The sequence below is a fragment of the Rhinoderma darwinii genome, chromosome 3 (assembly GCF_050947455.1).
Source record: "Rhinoderma darwinii isolate aRhiDar2 chromosome 3, aRhiDar2.hap1, whole genome shotgun sequence".
NCBI lineage: Eukaryota > Metazoa > Chordata > Amphibia > Anura > Rhinodermatidae > Rhinoderma > Rhinoderma darwinii.
The window spans coordinates 280,263,171-280,282,445 of record NC_134689.1 but is presented as its reverse complement, the minus strand read 5'-3'; the positions used below and the strand labels follow the sequence as shown (position 1 = coordinate 280,282,445).

The following is a 19,275-nucleotide window of genomic DNA, read 5'->3' as shown; positions in this document are numbered from 1 at the left end:
ATCTGATTTATTCTCTCGACTTGACCATTGGACTGGGGATGGTAGCAGAGGAAAAGTCCAACTTCACACCGAGGAGTACGGAGAGGGCTCTCCAGAACTTTGAGGTGAACTGAACCCCCTGATCCGACACAATATGCAGAGACAAGCCGTGAAGACGGAAGATGTGTTGGACGAAGAGATTGGCCAGTCGGGAAGCGGACAGTAGGCCGGTCAGTGGAACGAAATTAGCCATCTTGGAGAATCGGTCCACCACCACTGAGACTGTACTGCAACCAGCAGAGAGAGGCAGGTCCATGACAAAGTCCATAGCAATATGTTGCCAGGGGGCATCGGGCACAGGCAGCAGCTGGAGCAGGCACGCTGGTTTGGAGTGGGCAACTTTATATGCTGCGCACACCGTGCAGGAGAAGACAAAGTCTGTGATGTCTTTGGGCAGCGTGGGCCACCAGAACTGACGAGCGATCAAGTCTCTGGTCTTACGGACACCCGCGTGACCTGCCAGTTTGGAACTGTGTCCCCAGCGGAGGATTCTTCTTCTGTTTGCCAGACGCACAAAAGCCCTATCTTGCAGAGGGTTGACAGGGATGATGCAGGACGGATTAATGATATTCTGTGGAGACTCCATAGCGTCCTCTGTCTCGAACGACCTGGACAAGGTATCAGCCCTCACATTCTTGTTTGCCGGACGGTAGTGGAGCTCAAACTGGAACCGGGCAAAGAACAGCGACCACCTGGCATGGCGGGGATTCAGTCATTGGGCCGTCTGGACATAAGTGAGGTTCTTGTGGTCAGTGAATATCAAGATGGGATGAACTGCGCCCTCTAATAGATGTCTCCACTCCTCCAGAGCCAATTTGATGGCCAGTAACTCCCGATCCCCAATCGAGTAGTTGCGTTCTGCGTAAGAGAAAAGCTTGGAGTAATAGCCACATACCATTGACTTGCCCTTGGAACCTCTGTGGAACAGGAGTGCACCAGCACCAACAGAGGAGGCGTCCACCTCCAACGAGAACTGTAGAGAAACAACTGGATGATGGAGGATAGAGGCTGACGTGAAGGCACTCTTCAGGCTATTAAACGCGGCTTCCGCTTCTGGAGTCCACACCTTTGCGTTCCTGCCTTTCTTGATGAGGTTAGAAATAGGAGATGTCAGTGAGGAAAACTTTGGAATTAACTGTCTGTAGAAATTGGTGAATCCCAGGAAGCGCTGTATGGACCTCAAGCCTTGAGGGCATGGCCATTCCGGAACTGCATTTACCTTTTCAGGATCCATCTTGTGACCTTGATTCGAGATGATGTAGCCCAGGAAGGGTAGAGCATCTCTTTCAAACACGCACTTCTCAATGATAGGTCAACAGCACCACGGATTCCCAGACAGTCTCCCACACTGATACTAGCAGGGTCTTAAGCTGTGTAATTTCTGTGATCTGACGAGAGCAGGAACATTTAGCTTAGAACGGCAATTTACCAGGATAGCGTGGGATACAGGTTACAGATAGCAGGAACGGGAAACACTGGGAACTGGAAAACACTTAGGAGACCATTTGCATAAACAGACTGGGATAGGGACAACATCTCAGGTATTGCAGGGAGGGGCACAGCCCTTTCTATAGTCCAGGGTGCTCTATCTTCCACCTGTGTGCGACCTGGCTCCTTGTCTGGACTGAGCTCTCGAGCGCACCCTGGTGGTCACTGTGGAACAGGACGGCCGCATGTGCAGACATCTCTGGAGAGAAGGGCGTCGACCGTATGGAAATAGTTTGTGGTCAGCGACCATGGACGTTACACACGTGCACTTCCTTGTGTTGCTGGGTCTGACTATAGGGCTGGTGCACGCTCACTTCCTGCATCTTCTAAGGCCAGTGCATGCACCCAAATCAATCCCCAGTCTATCCCTGCCAATCACCAGGTTTATTAGTCTGCTTCACTGAACACACCCTGCCTGAGAATTATTGGAACAACTTATAGTTATCCGCCTGATCCTGTCTGTTATTGCTACCAGTTATCAGGCTGTATCCTGTCTGCTATTGCTACCAGTTATCAGCCTGTATCTAGTTGTCCGTTAGCAGCCGGTTTCCTGTCTGCTATTGCTATCCACTATCAGCCTGTATCCAGTTGCCTGCTGTCCACGTACAGTGAAGGAAATAAGTATTTGATCCCTTGCTGATTTTGTAAGTTTGCCCACTGTCAAAGTCATGAACAGTCTAGAATTTTTAGGCTAGGTTAATTTTACCAGTGAGAGATAGATTATATAAAAAAATTAAAATAAAATCACATAGTCAAAATTATATATATTTATTTGCATTGTGCACAGAGAAATAAGTATTTGATCCCCTACCAACCATTAAGAGTTCAGCCTCCTCCAGACCAGTTACACGCTCCAAATCAACTTGGTGCCTGCATTAAAGACAGCTGTCTTAAATGGTCACCTGTATAAAATACTCCTGTCCACAGACTCAATTAATCAGTCTGACTCTAACCTCTACAACATGGGCAAGACCAAAGAGCTTTCTAAGGATGTCAGGGACAAGATCATAGACCTGCACAGGGCTGGAATGGGCTACAAAACCATAAGTAAGATGCTGGGTGAGAAGGAGACAACTGTTGGTGCAATAGTAAGAAAATGGAAGACATACAAAATGACTGTCAACCGACATCGATCTGGGGCTCCATGCAAAATCTCACCTCGTGGGGTATTCTTGAACCTGTGGAAGGTGAGAGCTCAGCCGAAAACTACACGGGGGGAACTTGTTAATGATCTCAAGGCAGCTGGGACCACAGTCGCCAAGAAAACCATTGGTAACACATTACACCGTAATGGATTAAAATCATGCAGTGCCTGCAAGGTCCCCCTGCTCAAGAAGGCACATGTACAGGCCCGTCTGAAGTTTGCAAATTAACATCTGGATGATTCTGAGAGTGATTGGGAGAAGGTGCTGTGGTCAGATGAGACTAAAATTGAGCTCTTTGGCATTAACTCAACTCGCCGTGTTTGGAGGAAGAGAAATGCTGCCTATGACCCAAAGAACACCGTCCCCACTGTCAAGCATGGAGGTAGAAACATTATGTTTTGGGGGTGTTTCTCTGCTAAGGGCACAGGACTACTTCACCGCATCAATGGGAGAATGGATGGAGCCATGTACCGTCAAATCCTGAGTGACAACCTCCTTCCCTCCACCAAGACATTAAAAATGGCTCGTGGCTGGGTCTTCCAGCACGACAATGACCCGAAACATACAGCCAAGGCAACAAAGGAGTGGCTCAAAAAGAAGCACATTAAGGTCATGGAGTGGCCTAGCCAGTCTCCAGACCTTAATCCCATCGAAAACTTATGGAGGGAGCTGAAGATCCGAGTTGCCAAGCGACAGCCTCGAAATCTTAATGATTTACAGATGATCTGCAAAGAGGAGTGGGCCAAAATTCCATCTAACATGTGTGCAAACCTCATCATCAACAACAAAAAACATCTGACTGCTGTGCTTGCCAACAAGGGTTTTGCCACCAAGTATTAAGTCTTGTTTGCCAAAGGGATCAAATACTTATTTCTCTGTGCACAATGCAAATAAATATATATCATTTTGACAATGTGATTTTCTGTTTTTTTTTTATATATAATCTATCTCTCACTGATAAAATTAACCTAGCCTAAAAATTCTAGACTGTTCATGTCTTTGACAGTGGGCAAACTTACAAAATCAGCAATGATCAAATACTTATTTCCTTCACTGTATATTACTCCTTCCATAATGCTAGTCAACGTTCTGAATACGGGAGCCAAAGAGATGAGTAGGACGCTCTGTCTCCCACTGAAGAGCACAGGCTACAGACAGTCCGTGCTGATGTTAGAAGCAGAATCGGTAACATGTGATTTAGAAAAACGATTATTGTGCACACTCCTCCGCTATACAAGTTTTTCAGTGAAAGTGGAGGTACGTTTTAAATATATAGCGGCATCCTCCTAGCACTGCCAAAATGGAGGGAGGAGGGCCCTTCCTCAACTTCTTGTGTAGGAGAAACTATACAGCATGTAAGAATGCAGCAGTATCCTGTGTAGTTTCTCCTACTGTTCTGTGTTAAGATGAATTACAGAGAACACGTAAATGCAGTGTAAAGAACAGCAGTAGGCCCTCCAGTAGGTCCGGGCATTTACCCGGCCTTGTTGAGTGTCTTACCGCCAGCCTTACGTCTGTCCATGCTGTATATTATATGTCTGGATACATGTTCAGATGTATACTGTCAACTGTATGGCCAAATGTGGTATGAACTGTGTATTGTGCAAAAAATATTTGGCAAAGAAACAAAGAGAAGGAGACTTCTTTTTAATATATTGGAAAACACAATTGCCAGATCTTAACCCTATCAAGTACTAGTGGGATAAACTTATCATAAGGTCAAGGAAAAGTGTGTTTTATAAATCAACCACACCTTGGGAAGCTTTTCTGAACATCTTAAACAAACTGACAGTAAGAATGTCAAAATTCTGTAAAGCTGTAATTGCTGCAAATGGAAAATTTTCATCCTTGATAAGTGTAAAGTTATAAAAAAGAATTACTAAGCTATGAGTTAACTATATTATCACTATACAGTACATTGATAAAACAGAAGGTTGCAGATTTGGCAGGGTCCTGTACCCTCCTGCTGCTGATGTTCCTTCATTCAGTGGCAGGAGGTAGTGGATGTCACCGAGAAAGCCTCCTCCCCCTCCACACACACCTGTGCAGCCAGAGAGCTCTCCCCCTTCTGCACTGGACAGTGTGCAGTCAGAACTTCCCTTTTGCTGATTCGTGGAGAACCTGTCAGCTGACAGGCTTTCTACCAATCAGAGCTTCTGCTCAGTTAAAAGGTAGCTCTTATCTGCCGGTTGTAGCTGCATGAGGTATCGTTTCTCTGTCTCCTCTTTGGGCTATATAGGGCAGAGAAAGTAGTGTGCCTTGGCTGCTGGGGAGGAACAGTGGAGCGGCCCATTTGGGACACCATCCCATCTGGCATTTGCCAGATGGGCAATTCAGGCCCTGTATCTACATGAATGCCAGGACCCAAGGTTTCCCTGCAGAACATTGCCCAGATCATCACACTGCCTCTGCTGGCTTGCCTTCTTCCCATAGTGCATAATGGTGCCATCTCTTCCCAGGTAAGCGACACACACTCTCTTGGCCGTCCACATGATGTAAAAGAAAACGTGAATCATCAGACTAGGCCACCTTTTAGTGTTCCCCAGTCCAGTTTGGTGGTGAACAGAAGTCAGCATGGCTGTTTAAACCATACTGCGGCTACGCAGCCCCAAACATAGAAAGTTGTGATGCACTGTGTGTTCTTACACTTTCCTTTCTGAGCCAGCAGTAACTTTTTCAGCAATATGTGCTACAGTAGGATTGGGCCAGACTTTGCTAGCCACTCCTCGCCTTAATGACCCTTGGGCTAAGCACTGCATACCGGAAACACCCTACAAGACCTGCCATTTTAGAGATGCTCTGACCCAGTCATCTAGCTATCACAATTTAGTTATTGGCCCAAACCTTGACAGGTGCTATTGTAAAGCCATAATCAATGTTAATCATTTCACCTGTCAGTGGTTTTAATGTTACGACTGATCGGTATATGTACACATGTGAACATTTAAATATCCAATAGGGACCCCAATAGCTTCAGACAAGTACTAAATCGGTGCCGTCCCAGTAATAATTAGAAAAAAAGGAAAGAAAAAAACATCCTAGGACATATCCAGCACATAATGTGATAGAAAAAAATAGTATAGAAATCTATTTAGTGAGAAAAAACAATACCATTTCCCAAAAGGCTATTGCCCAATAAGATAAATATATTTTAAAACAACAAACCTCCTGGCCAGGTATTAAGATATCAGAAAGTTATTCTACATTTACATGTATATACGTAGGTAAACTAGGGCTTTAATTAGGCCCGTTTAGTATCATAAATAGATCGCAAATAACATTTAATGAACAAAGAGGTAAATGGTGGACAAGTCCACTACGGATATTGTACAAGAGTTATATCAAGAAAATGCATAACCCCCTTTATAGATATTACAAACTATAATAAGAACCATTGTTTTAATTATCTGAACAAGTACCATACATTGGTGGTATATATAAATGTAGTCTCCCAATATGTCTTATGCGATACATGCAGTAAGTGACCAACTATGTACATTTAGGTCGCAAAGAAGCCAATTTTTCAGTCAATATAGCGATGTGAGGACTTAATTTTTGCGAGGCGAGCTGTAGTTTTTACCGATACAATTTTGGGGTATATGTGACTCTTTGCTAACTTTTTATTACAATTTTTTTGAGAGCTAAGGTGACCAAAAAACAGCAATTTGCGTGTTTTATCATTTTTTTATTTTTACGGCATTCACCTAGCAGGTTAAACAACACTATATTGTGATAGTTCGGACTTATACGGACACGGCGATACAGGTTTTATTTTTTTAACATTACTTTAGGTGAAAAATGTGAAAAGTTTTTTTTTTAACTTTGAATAAATTTTTTTTTTCAACTTAAAAAAAACCTTTATTGAACAGTTTTTTTTAACTTTTTTTATTAGTCCCCCTAGGAGACTTGAACCAGCGATCGTTGGATCACTTGAATGATATATTGCAATACTAATATATTGCAGTATATCGTGATACTGACAGTCTTCTTTGAAGCCCTGCCAGATGCAGAGCTTCAAAAGAGTACAAAGATGGCAGACCTGGGGGCCTTTATTAGGCCCCCAGGCTGCCATAACAACCATTGGGGGGGCGCAATGGTGTGTTTGAGGTGGTGCCCCCCTGATTCTAACAACTTAAATGCCACAGTCATAATTGACTGCAGCATTTAAAGTATTAAACGGGCGTAATCAAGTGAACTTTGATTCCGCCCGCTGGAGTGAGGTGTCGGCTACATAACATAGCCGTCACCCACCAAGTATGGAGCGCGGTCAGCCCGTGAGCGCGCTCCATATTTTTCCTTGGCGACAGCAACGTAATAGTATGTGGCATGTCGCCAGGGGGTTAAAGGCCAAGAACAAAAAAATGCCAATAAAATATTCCGTAATAGTTTTACAGGTAGCTTCTCTATAAATTTTCTGGACATGTTGAATTAATGGTAAGTATATTGATTGTTATATTTAACACAAAAAGGGGAATTTTGCAATTTCGCTACGCCAGTTTTCTCCCTCACATCTCATCCAGTCTCTATTCCTGACTGTCACTAGTCACCTAACTAAAATATTTAACCTCCCCCTTTCTTCTGGGTTCTTTCCTTCCTCTTTTAAACTTGCTGTCATAATCCCATTACTTGCGCTGCTATCTACTGACTTGTCTCTAATCTATTCTTCATCTATAAACTCCTGGAACACTTGGTCTACTCTTGCCTAATCCGCTATCTCTCTGCTAACTCTATTCTCGACCCCTTGCAATCTGGTTTGCGCCATTTACACTCTTTGAAATCTGCCCTTACTAAAGACTTCAAGGAAATCCTGAAGGCAACTACTCTCTATTGTTTCTTCTGAATCTCTCTGCATTTTTTTGGACACTGTAGACCACCAACACCTGCTCAGTATACTACACTCTATTGGCCTTACGGAAACGGTTCTCTCTACCTCTCTAACAGCTCGTTCAGTGTATAATTTACTGGCTCCACTTCTTCTCCTCTACCACCCCTACTATTGGGATTCCTCAAGGATCAGTCCTAGGGCCTCTCCTCTTTTTTCTATACAGAGCGCCTTGGACCAAAACTCAGCAGATTTGACTTCTAGTACCATCTCTATACTGATCTCTACACTGATGACACACAAATATATACCTCTTCTTGTGATATCACCCCCGCACTAATAAAAAACACCAGTGATTGTCTTTCAGCTGTCTCTAACATCATGTCCTCACTCCATCTGAAACGGAAACTTTCAAAAACTGAGCTCCTTGTGTTTCCAGCATCTACTAACCTGCCTAAACCTGATGTCTCCATCTCAGTGTGTAATACTTCCATAACTCCTAGGCAGCACGCACGCTGTCTTGGGGTTATGATGGACTCAAATCTTTCATTTACTCCTTATATTCAATCACTTGCATGCTTATGTCATCTGCACCTTAAAAACATCTCCAGAATCTGCCCTTTTCTTATTATGGAAACAGTCAAAAATCTTATTGTCGCTCTGATTTATTCTCATCTTGGCTACTGTTCTTCCCATTACTAAAGTCTCCTCTCTGCAATCTCCAGCACTCCTTGCACCTTAATGCACTTCATATCTGTGTATACACAGATACTGGTGGGTGACTGGCTCATGCAGTTTTATGTGTACTACCCTATTTATATACAAGATGGATTGACCATTGTACAAAATAAGCACTTTTTACGCTTTGTGTCACCCTGAGTTCCTCATAGATCGTAAGATCTTGCAAGTGGGGCCCCCACTCCACTTGTTTGAATTGTTAATACATTTTGTCACTATGTAAGGTCATATCCTGTCTGTACAGGTATTCTCTAAATTGTAAAGTGCTGGGGAATTTGTTGGCGCTATATAAATAAAGATTATTATTTTTGTAGAAAAGTCGCAAATAATGCAAAAGTCTAAAACATTTGTGACTTTTGGGCCATTTCCATCGCTCACAGCACTTTTCTTAAACACAAGGCGAATCTTAGCAGAAGGACGTGACCAACTGCGGCACGACACATGTAGCTTGCGTAGATCTCCTAACTGGCATAGATTTCTATCTGTTGCACATAGCTAGCCGAAGATGCAACAGATTTGTTGCATCCTACTCCTGTGGCGTTTAAGCTAAGACTGGCATATGAAACACCAGTTTTAGTAAATATGCCACATAATATGCAATACATTTCCCATTTCCCCATTAAAAAAATCTAAGTAACAGAATTTTCCACTATAATACACTACATAATATCCAGTTCAGGAAGTTGACAAGCATTTACTGCAAATTATTTGTTAGTTGGAAAGTGTAATTTCCACTTTACAGGAAGGGCTTTCCTGTAAGGATGTTTTACTGCGGTGAGAACTGATGGTGGAATCTTATCCTCCTTAGTGTTTGGAAGGAGGATGAAGTGCTGGGGTGGCGCCTTTGCAATTTGATTTTGTATAAAAATACACACCAAATCTGATTTCTACTACATTAAGTTCTTCTCCAGTAAAATGTACAAAGGAAAGAGGAAATATACGTGAGTTTTAGAGGACTCAGCAGCCTTTCTTTTCTTCAGTCCAAACACTGAATTATAAGCCATAGGAAGAGAAAAACAAGAACATTTCATTTGAGTGAAAGTAGATGATTTAATATTAAGTTGAAGTCAAAGACTTGAAGGCAGAATATAATTGGATATGCATTCTCTTACGAGAAATAAGTGCAATTTGAAACCCTAAATATTATGCCAGTCACTTTAAAGAGGAAAAATAGAATTAAAAATAAACTAAAAATCATCTAGGGAACATTAAATGAGGAAAGTCCATTGCTGCACAATTTAGCAGTTTATAATGCATGGCTGATATAAATAAATATGACCCTAATAGAATAGATATGGCTTCCAGTAACAAATAGCAGCAGGGTATTAAGGATTATCACTTACTGTGCACTGACATCTTCAATTACAACTGAAGCCCAATGTGAGATTAAGCGAATAATAAAACCTGCTGAATTTCAGACCTGGTTGTCAATGACTTTAGAGTTTGAGAAGTTAATTTATATTTCTGAATTCTAGAATTAAGCGATCGGAGAACAGTATTAGAATATCAAAATACCTGTGTATAATCAATGTACTGTTTTAGATATGTTAGCATTACTGGTTGACCATGTGAAGATTATTCTACATACTTATTTAATATTTAGTTTAATAAAGACGGATCATCCCCTCCATTGTATTTCGGGTTTTATTTTCACAACTTTTCACCGTGCGGTAAAAATGACATCTTAACTTTATTCTGTGGGTCATTGCGATTACGGCGATATAAAATCTATATGTTTTTTTATGATTTACTACTTTTGAAAAAAAAACACTCTTTAAAAGAAATTGTTTTATGTTGCCATATTCTGAAACCCATAACATGTTTATTTTTCCATCAATAGAGCAGTGTAAGGGCTTGTTTTGTGTGTGTGTGTGTGTGTGTGTGCGCGTGTGCGTGTGCGTGTGCGTGTGGTCCACAGACAAGAAAACATGGATAACTGACAATTAGCTCCAGCAAAGTGAAAAGTGAAGTATCAATTTTACCACATTTATCATGATTTGCTAAAAAAAAACAAAACAAAGAAGGTCCTAAAAACTGCTTTCTGTTATTTTGTACAGTCATTCATTTTACTAACAGGCAGAAAAAAATGTGAAATACAGACTACAAGACTATAACTGACAATACCAAGCCATATACTTTGTTATATTATACTGTATCTTATATTGTAAGGCTATGTTCACATGCTTAATAAAAAACGGCTGCTGTTTTCAAGGAAAACAACCTCTGATTTTCAGCTGTTTTTTAAGCAACTTCTGTTTTTTGCGGCGTTTTTTACGGCCGTTTTTGGAGCTGTTTTTCCATTGAGTCAATGAAATATGGCTCCAAAAACGGCTCAAGTGACATGCACTTCTTTTTAAGAGGCTTTTTTTATGCACTTGTTTTTAAAAACGGTCGCATAAAAAACGCCCCGTGGGAACGGAATGCCGTTTTTCCCATTGAAATCAATGGGCAGATGTTTGGAGGCGTTCAGCCCCTGCATTTTTAGCCATTTTTGGGGCGTTTACAGCTTGAAAAACGGCTGAAAATAGGTAGTGTGAACATACCCTAAGACTCTCTCTTCTAGTTTTACTTTGGATATATGTCAGCAAACTGTCAACGCATAATAAAATCCATCAGAACCCAATCAATATGTTTTGTGTGTTTTTGTCTCTTGGCATCGTGAAATGTTGATTTAAAAAAAAAAAAAATAGAAAAGTGAAAGTCTCATGTTCAGAAGGTTTGTAAAAATGTATAGTACTGTAGGCTTTTTGTGTGAAAAAAATAAATCCCTAGTCCAGAATCGTAAATGTATAAGACCCTAAAGGACCTTTTGAAGTAATGTTTTCAGATGAAATCACAAATACTCTACGTAGCAAATAATTATAAATATATTCTCTATAACTTGTCTTTCCGACAGACTAAATTAATAAACGCTGGCATTATTCTTTGCAATAACTTAAATATTTTTGAATTGTCATAGGCAAATCTGTTTTCTGTCTCTAAGGCCCTGTTCACACAGAGCTTTTTTACACGTTTTTTTCAGCGGAAACCGCGGCAAAAACCGTGGCAGAAAGACTGCCGAAATGACCTCCTAATGTTTTGAATGGAAGGTGGAGGCGTTTATTTCCCGCGAGCAGGAAAAAGAAGCGACATGCCCTATCTTGAGATGTTTTGCGCCTCAAAAACCTGATTGAAATCAATGGGAGACGGAAAAAAACGCCTGTGGTGCAAAACCACTTAAAAAAAAAACGGAGCTAATTTTTCCAGGCAGCATTTTCTGCCTGTAAAAAACTCTGTGTGAACATACCCTAAATCTGCTACTCAAGACAAACGCATAATATTGCAAATATTAACCTGCATTACACCACACTTTATTGAAGGAACACTAAATACAGGGAAAAACACAAAAATAAGTAAAAAACCATTCTATGGGTATGTTCACACAGAGTTTTTTGCAAATAGAAAATTGTGGCTCGAAAAATCAGCTCCGGTTTTTTTTAAGTGTTTTTTTTGTTGCGACTTTTGTTGCGTTTTTTACTAGTTTTTTTTACCTATTTCTTCAACAGGCAAAGGAAAAATCGCGTAAAAAAACAAGTAAAAAAACATGTCAGCCATTCGCGGCGTTTTTCCATCTCCCATTGATTTCAATGGGGTTTTGTTAGGTGGAAAATGCCTCAAGATAGGGCATGTCACTTCTTTTTCCCGCGAACGTTTTTTTCTGCTCGCGGGAAAAAAACACCTTCACCTCCCATTGAGAACAATGGGAGGCAATTTCGTCCGTTTTCTGACGCAGTTTCAAAAAAATGTGTCAAAAAACTAAGTGTGAACAGGGCCTAAGAATCCCTCTCCTAACTTTATACGTGTTTTGGTTTCTGTTCTGTCACCAATTGCAGTCAAATCTGTGTGAAATACATAAAGAATTATTGCCCCGTGTGAAAGTGAGTAAAATGTGTCTATGTGACTCCATTTTGAAAGTATGGTTATGTAACTCCATCTTGCATGTAGTATCCATTTTATATCTTAAAGAATCCATTTTGTATTTTGAAGCACCATCTGTTTCTTTAACACGTTAGTGACCGCCAATACGCATTTTCAGAGTGGTCACTAATGGGCTTTATTCCGATGCATACACCTTTTCACGGCGCTGCATCAGAATAAATAAACAGAGCAGTGAGCCATTAAATCTCCCTGCTCTCAGCTACCGGAGGTAGCTGAGGGCTGGGAGCAGCTCTGCTCGAACGGGCGAGATCGATATCAGTATCGATCTCACCAGTTTAACCCCTCAGATGTGGCGCTCAATAGCGAGTGCCGCATCTGAGTGGTTTTGGAGAGAGGGAGGAAGCTGATATGTAGCTAAATATTTACCAGTTCTTTATTAAGAGAAATGAGTCTGATGCCTCGTACCATTTGGGAACACAGTTTGTTTACCTTGTTTACCATTTTTGTTATGAGGAATAGACTGGTGACATGACAGCTGTGTGGTCATTATGACCCATCAGTCGTGGTGACGTTGCACGTTATGAGAAATTGTAGTCTTGTAAAAAGACTTTCATGATCATGATTGGCTCAGACCGACCAACTCCCGATTGTATTTAATTGGCTGAGATAGAGTCCAACGTCACATAGTAAATGATTGGCTGAGCTCAAGCCTACTCCCCTTTTTGAAAGATTTTATTGTAATTTCATTTTATCAATAAAGCAGAGAAGGATTATTTGGATATACAAGCATTTTCTCTGTGTCTCTTACTTCTCTCCGATATATCGATATAACTAATGGACGTGGATCTGGAAAAGTGTACTGATGGGTGTCCGTTAAAACACCCACCTAAACCTTCAGTCTAATATATTTTGGCCAGGATTGCGTCAACACCCCCTAGCAATCAGCCAGCCAAAATGGAAAGGATCAGGAAGAGATGTAAAATCTGTGTTCTCTGCAAGACTTTGTTTCAGTAACATGCAGAAAATATGGCAGACTGACAAAACAATATGAGCAACTTTCTGTTTATATTTAGGTTTAGTGTTTAGGTTTCAATGTTGATTTCAACATCTCAAAGAAGCAGTAACTAAAATTCTAAACTACTACCCTGCAGAGAAGCATGAGCACAATTTTATTTAGAAAGAAATGCATGGTAGTCTATGCTTCTAACTTACTTTGAGAAGACGTTTCTTCAAACAGCTGTTCAAAATTGTAGGATTGTTCCATGTTCAGAGATTGTTGTGGGCAACTGTTATCCACCACCGAAACTGGTTGAGTTGAAATTACGGTTTGTCTCAAAGCGTCCATCCATTTTCTAACTTCTGCTAGTAAAACTGCTTGCATTGCTTCTGTTACCTAGAGTGAAATTTGCAAAACAAATAAAGTTTATGATATGAATATTACACATGCAGTCACAAAGTGTGTTTTCTATGATGAGTGTAAATAGCATAACTCACATATCATTGTCTAATGTTCATAAACAAAGACATGCCCAAAAGGGATTTAAAAAACAAAAACTTCATCCTTAATTCCAGGTAGGGGGTTTGGACAGCAGTGGTATCAGTTTTACTAGAATAAACTGTACCAGGGAATGGTCTTGCACCCTTTTATTCCCTTGAAGAACTTTCAGAAGAGTAAAACAAAACATTGTATAAGAGCATATGATCTATTTAGAGATTTTTCTGAGGTCTAACCACTAATCCATTAATTAATTCCAGTGTTTCGTTTATTTCCATTACCACACGTGTATAAAATCCAGCCCCTAGCCATGCAGTCTGTCTTTACAAACATTTGTGGAAGACTGGGTCATTCTCAAAAGCTCACTAAATTTGACCACTGTAATATAATAGAACACCACAGTTACAGCAAATTAGTATGTGAAGTTTTTTTCCCTCCCAGATTTTCCATTATCCACTATATTATTGCTAAGTGGAAGCGTTTAGGCACCACAGAAACTCAGCCACAAAGTGGCAGACTACATAAAGATACAGAGCGGGGTTGCCAAGTGCTGAGGTGCATGGTGCACAAAAGTTACAAATGCTCTATGGACTCAATAACTGCGGAATACCAAACCTCCTCTGGCATTAATATCTGCACAAAAACTCTGCGCCGGAGCTTAATGGCCAAGTAGTTACATGCAAGCCTTAATTCACCAAGCACAATGCCAAACATGGGATGGAGCGGTGTAAAACACACCACAAATGGACTCTAGCGCAGTGGAAACGTGTTCTGTGGAGTGACAAAATACACTTCTCTATCTGGCAGTCTGATGGACGAGTCTGGGTTTGGCGAATGCCAGGAGAACATTACCTGTCTCACTGTATTGTGCCAACTGTAAAGTTTAGTGGAGAAGGGAAATTGCTATGGGGTTGTTTTTCAGGGATTTGCCAAGACCCCTTAGTTCCAGTGAAGGGAAATATCAATGCTAAGGCATACCAAGAAGACATTTTGGACAATTGTATGATTCCAACTTTGTGTGAACTGTTTTAGGAAGGTCCTTTTTTGTGCCAGCATGACTGTTCTCCAGGGCACAAAGCAAAGTCCATAGAGACATTATTGGGTCCAACCATCAGTATTTGATCTCACAATTGCTCTTCTGAATGAATGGGCAAAATTCTCACAGACACACGCCAAAATCGATGGATTTATGGGATGTTATAAAAGGAGTAATGTGTAGGTGTCCCAATACTTTTGTCTATATAGTGTATGTGCTTTAACCTAAATCTGAATTAGAGCTCCTCTGCAATAGCTAACAAGAGCCCTATTCCATATTTCCCTAATTATTCCTCTGGCTTCAGAAATAATTATCGGTCTTTATAATAAATAAAAGCATATAACAAGAAACTTACCTGTATTGATTGATCTTTCCAAGTAGAAACTATTTTCATTGCAAAAACATTTTCTGCATCAGGAAAACGAGATCCATTTTTATCTATATGGATAAACAAGGACATAGAATATATTTAATAATGGTTGTAAAAGATCAAACATAACATTTATAATAAGATATTTTTTTTATTGATGATAGTGACCGTGTTTAATGTTATCATGAAGTGAACAGTGAGGAAACGATTGTTCTGCCAGCTACTAATGTAGTTAGTATTGATGCCTTCAAGGGTATATCTTATAATCAGTTTGCCCCCAAACCCTATCCCCTCAAATCTATATCTGACAGTGGCTGCTAGACACAACCCTGTTGCTAGAAAGAGAGAGAAGACAGATACCACTGCAGGTTCATGCTATCTTTTCATAATCTATGAACATTGCTGAACTACAGTGACAAATGGCGAAGGAAGAGTTGGATGTTTTAATGGGCCCTAGTATTTAACCAAAATAGTTACACTATCGACCATGATTTAGCAATGGAAACGTAAGTCCATTTCTAACCAAAGCATTCTCTGCTTGATAATAATATGATTCTCAGTTGTTCAATGTCCATAGAGGAAGTTGTTTGGTTTGCTGTAGATTGTAAGCTTCTCTGTAATGAGAATGAAGAAATTACGGGGGGGGGGGGGGGGAGGCATCTACAAAGTACAGTCATATACAATATTATTATTGTTATATGTCATTAATGTTAAGTGGGACAAATTAAAGCTCTTGATCCCCCCATAAATGGGATACATACCCTGCAGGATGTCTGAAAAAGCAGGAAACGAGGAACTAAAATGTTCTGTGCTTTTCCATTTTCCACGTGCAGACTCCATCTTCTCCTGACTGCAAAGAAACATTCAATCCAGGTTTATACAACAGCAACAGTCAAATACAAAAATTTGGTATTTCTTTATAAAATAGCAAAATTCCTTTAATCAGCATCAATCAGATATTTTGGAGTATTGGATGGTTATAGAAAAGTATATAAAACTCAATTGCAAGGCTATGTTCTCATTACGTTAGAGCCCTAGGTTCGGCATATGTGGCGTGAAAACTTCAGGTGTATATGCCGAACGTATCCATAGGAGAGAGTAAAAAAGACACGGCGCCACATAGTGCAAAAAAAGCAGGATAAGATGGAGTTGCTACTGTAATGAAAACTGCTCACCTTAGAGTGTAGACACTGGCAGGTGTCACAAACAGGGGGAGAGGAATGTATATATAGCTGCTGCCGGGTCCGTAGCACAACAAACCGAGGTTTGCTGTCAGGTAACAATAAAAAGAAGAGGAAAAAAAGGACCAAAAGGCGCTGCTAATAATGGCAAAAACTGGATGATTTAAAGCATTAAAGGTATTTATTGACAGTGGACAGGCTACACGTTTCAACGCCGGACCGGCGTCTTCATCAGGCCAATCAAAGCAACTAAGGCCCTGTTTAAACAGCATTTTTTGCAGGCAGAAACAATCTGCCTCAGAATTCCTTCAGGAATTTTGATTCACATTTTGAACTGCCTGTGCTATTTTACCACAATTTTCGCTGCGGTATTCGTGGCATTTTCATATTTAATAAGGCATTATGCCAGTTATTTTCAGCCTATAAGTATAATAAAGTATGTCTCCACTAATTCAGAACTTGAAATATTTAAAATTTCTATGCCAACTCTTTTGGTATCTCAATGGAAACAAATCTGTGGTAGAAAGATAAAAAAAAAGGTGCATATGATTTTTTTTATATATACTTTACCTGCCAGACTGACTGCTACGGTTTGAAATAAAATCCATCCTCAGCGATTTACTGACATAAAATAACTTTTTTAGAAAATGTAGAAGAGCGTGATGGCCTATTGCATTTGTGATGGAGCTCTCCTTTTGCTCCTTTTTGCTGTGTTGTTTCTGTGCCGCAAGAGAATATTTTGCAGAAAGTTCAATCACTTTCTTTGACAATAGATTATGTGAAAGTTCTCCAGTCATGTCATGGTTTATTTGATTACACCCGGGTAACATCAAGCACAAGTGATCTATGCCTGATATCACTCCGAAAGTGACTGATCCTTGAAGCTTTAGGATGTCTAAGTGTCTAATGCAAAAATTGTCCAGTTCTTTGTCTATACCCCAAGGTAAAAAACAGGAGAGTAGAAGTTTTGCAGCATCAGTTACCATGTTAACATCTATATTTCCTGAAGACTGGCTCTTGTTTTTCTTGGTACTTTTGAACTTCTTATGTCTTTTGATGCCACCACTTTCTTCTAGCGGTCGGCTGATATTTTCTTTAGTGGTAGATTCAGAGACTGGCCCATCCATCTGACACAATGATCCAGCAGTTTTATTTCTTTTTAGTGTTAAAGGTCTTTTCTCAGAGGAACTCTTAGCTGTTTTTAGTGCATCGTAGCTTTGGAAAGAGTTTGCTGACTTCAGTCCATTGGCTTGAGAGGACTGCAAAAGTTCTAAAACTTTTTCCAGGTCAAATAGAAGTAAATGTAGACTGATATTATATGTTGATCGCACAGGCACTAAAGTAAAAGGGCTGGAAGAATAGCTGGAATTCACAACCTAGGATAAAAAAATCATTTTATATAGTTAATATTACAAAATTGTAAATCTGCACATTGAAAATATTATTCATTTTAAGCGAAGTGCGCTCCGATTCCGGCAGTTTAACCCATTGGATGCCGCTGTCAATAGCGACAGCGGCATCTAATGTGTTTGACAGAGGGAGCTCACTCTGTCACCCCAATGACACCCCCGCAAAGAAATTGCGGGGCACCGTTGGGTTTCCATGGCAGCCGCGGGTCTAACAAAGGCCCCCAGGTCTTCCTTCAGCAACTGCCTATTAGGCCATGCCATAAGCATGGCCTAATAGATTGGCTGACAGTTTCACACTGGCAGGCAATAATGCTTTGGTATTCTAAGTATACCAAAGCATTATATAAGCGATCAACAGATCGCAAAGTGAAGTCCCCTAGTGGAACAAAAAAATAAATAATTGAAAACAGTTAAATAAAGTTTATGGAAAAAAAAAAAAAAAGATTACAGTAAAAATAAAATAAAAACACTTTTTTCCCCAAAAAGTGGTTTTATTTACTAAAAGTGTAAAAAAAAATAGTAACATAAACATATATGGTATCACCGCGATCGTAACAACTCAAACAAGAAAGATAACACATTAATTGAACACATTAGTTGAAAAAAACGCAAAAAATACAATGGCGAAATTACTTTTTTTACTCCCATTTGAAAAAACAAGCCCTGTCGATGGAACAAAATAAAAGTTACGACTCTTAGAAATCGACAGTGAAAAAACAAAAAATAATCTTTGGTCATTAAAAAGGCATGGTCATTAAGGGGTTAAGGAAAATCTCCCGACCTACATATTGCGTGGGCGCAAGCAACGGTATGTCACAGGACCATGCCGTGATTTACTGTTATGGTCATTTGATGTTTCAATGGATGTGACATCACTACCTGGAGGTATGGTGGCCATGGCACTGAAAACTTCTTTGTAAGACGTCCTGTACAGTAAAGGATCCAAAACTCAGTAAACTACTTTGGCATGTCATAAAGGCATGATGCCATCTATCTGTATGTTTGGACAACCACTGCTTATCATAAAGAAGGGGCCATAATCTGCCTAGATTCTTTACCTGAAACATATAGTAGTGTAATGATGTATAGTAGATGGAACGTTGATCCATTTATTTTGGGAAGGAGATTTTTCCCTAAGATGAGGTGTTATTTTGCCTTCCTCTTCATCAGGGTAATAGATTGAAATAGATGAATTTATGTATATTTCCAACCTTACTAACTAAATGACTACAGTAGGCTATCTCTAACTGGACATATCCAATGCAGAACCTGCGCTATTTAACTATTAAAATCAACTTTACCCCACATCTCCGCTGATCGCATCTATTGCTCTGTCCCTGTGTTAAAAAAAAATGCTGTTCTTTCCTTTAAGACATATTTGATATCATACTTTGGAACCACTTTGCATTAATGTACAGTAAATCAGAATTGATCACATCTTACAAATATATATCACATTTCACAAAAATACTTGAAATTAGTTGGTGGAAGGCTCTCATTGCAGTCTGGAGCAATATAATACATGACAAAAATAGCATTAAAAAAAGCATCTCCTTTATTTTACCCGTCACAATGGAGGGCTGTATCAGTGCATAACAATCTGTACTTTGCAGTACAGATTGTTAAGAAACTAG

The 19,275-nt window shown here is 40.0% G+C and overlaps 1 protein-coding gene across 3 annotated transcripts in view; it reads right to left on the bottom strand.

The window, feature by feature from the left end:
* Positions 1–19,275, bottom strand: part of WDR72 (WD repeat domain 72) — a 266,149-nt gene that overhangs the window by 89,824 nt on the left and 157,050 nt on the right. For 2 of the 3 annotated variants that reach the window (XM_075855213.1, XM_075855214.1), the window contains exons 15-18: positions 16,803–17,608; positions 15,813–15,901; positions 15,037–15,119; positions 13,363–13,543 (exon numbers count right to left, since the gene is read on the bottom strand). In XM_075855213.1, the coding sequence (XP_075711328.1) occupies positions 13,363–13,543; positions 15,037–15,119; positions 15,813–15,901; positions 16,803–17,608 (1,159 nt within the window). The remainder of the gene's footprint in view (positions 1–13,362; positions 13,544–15,036; positions 15,120–15,812; positions 15,902–16,802; positions 17,609–19,275) is intronic. The other variant, XM_075855215.1, reaches the window with a different exon arrangement.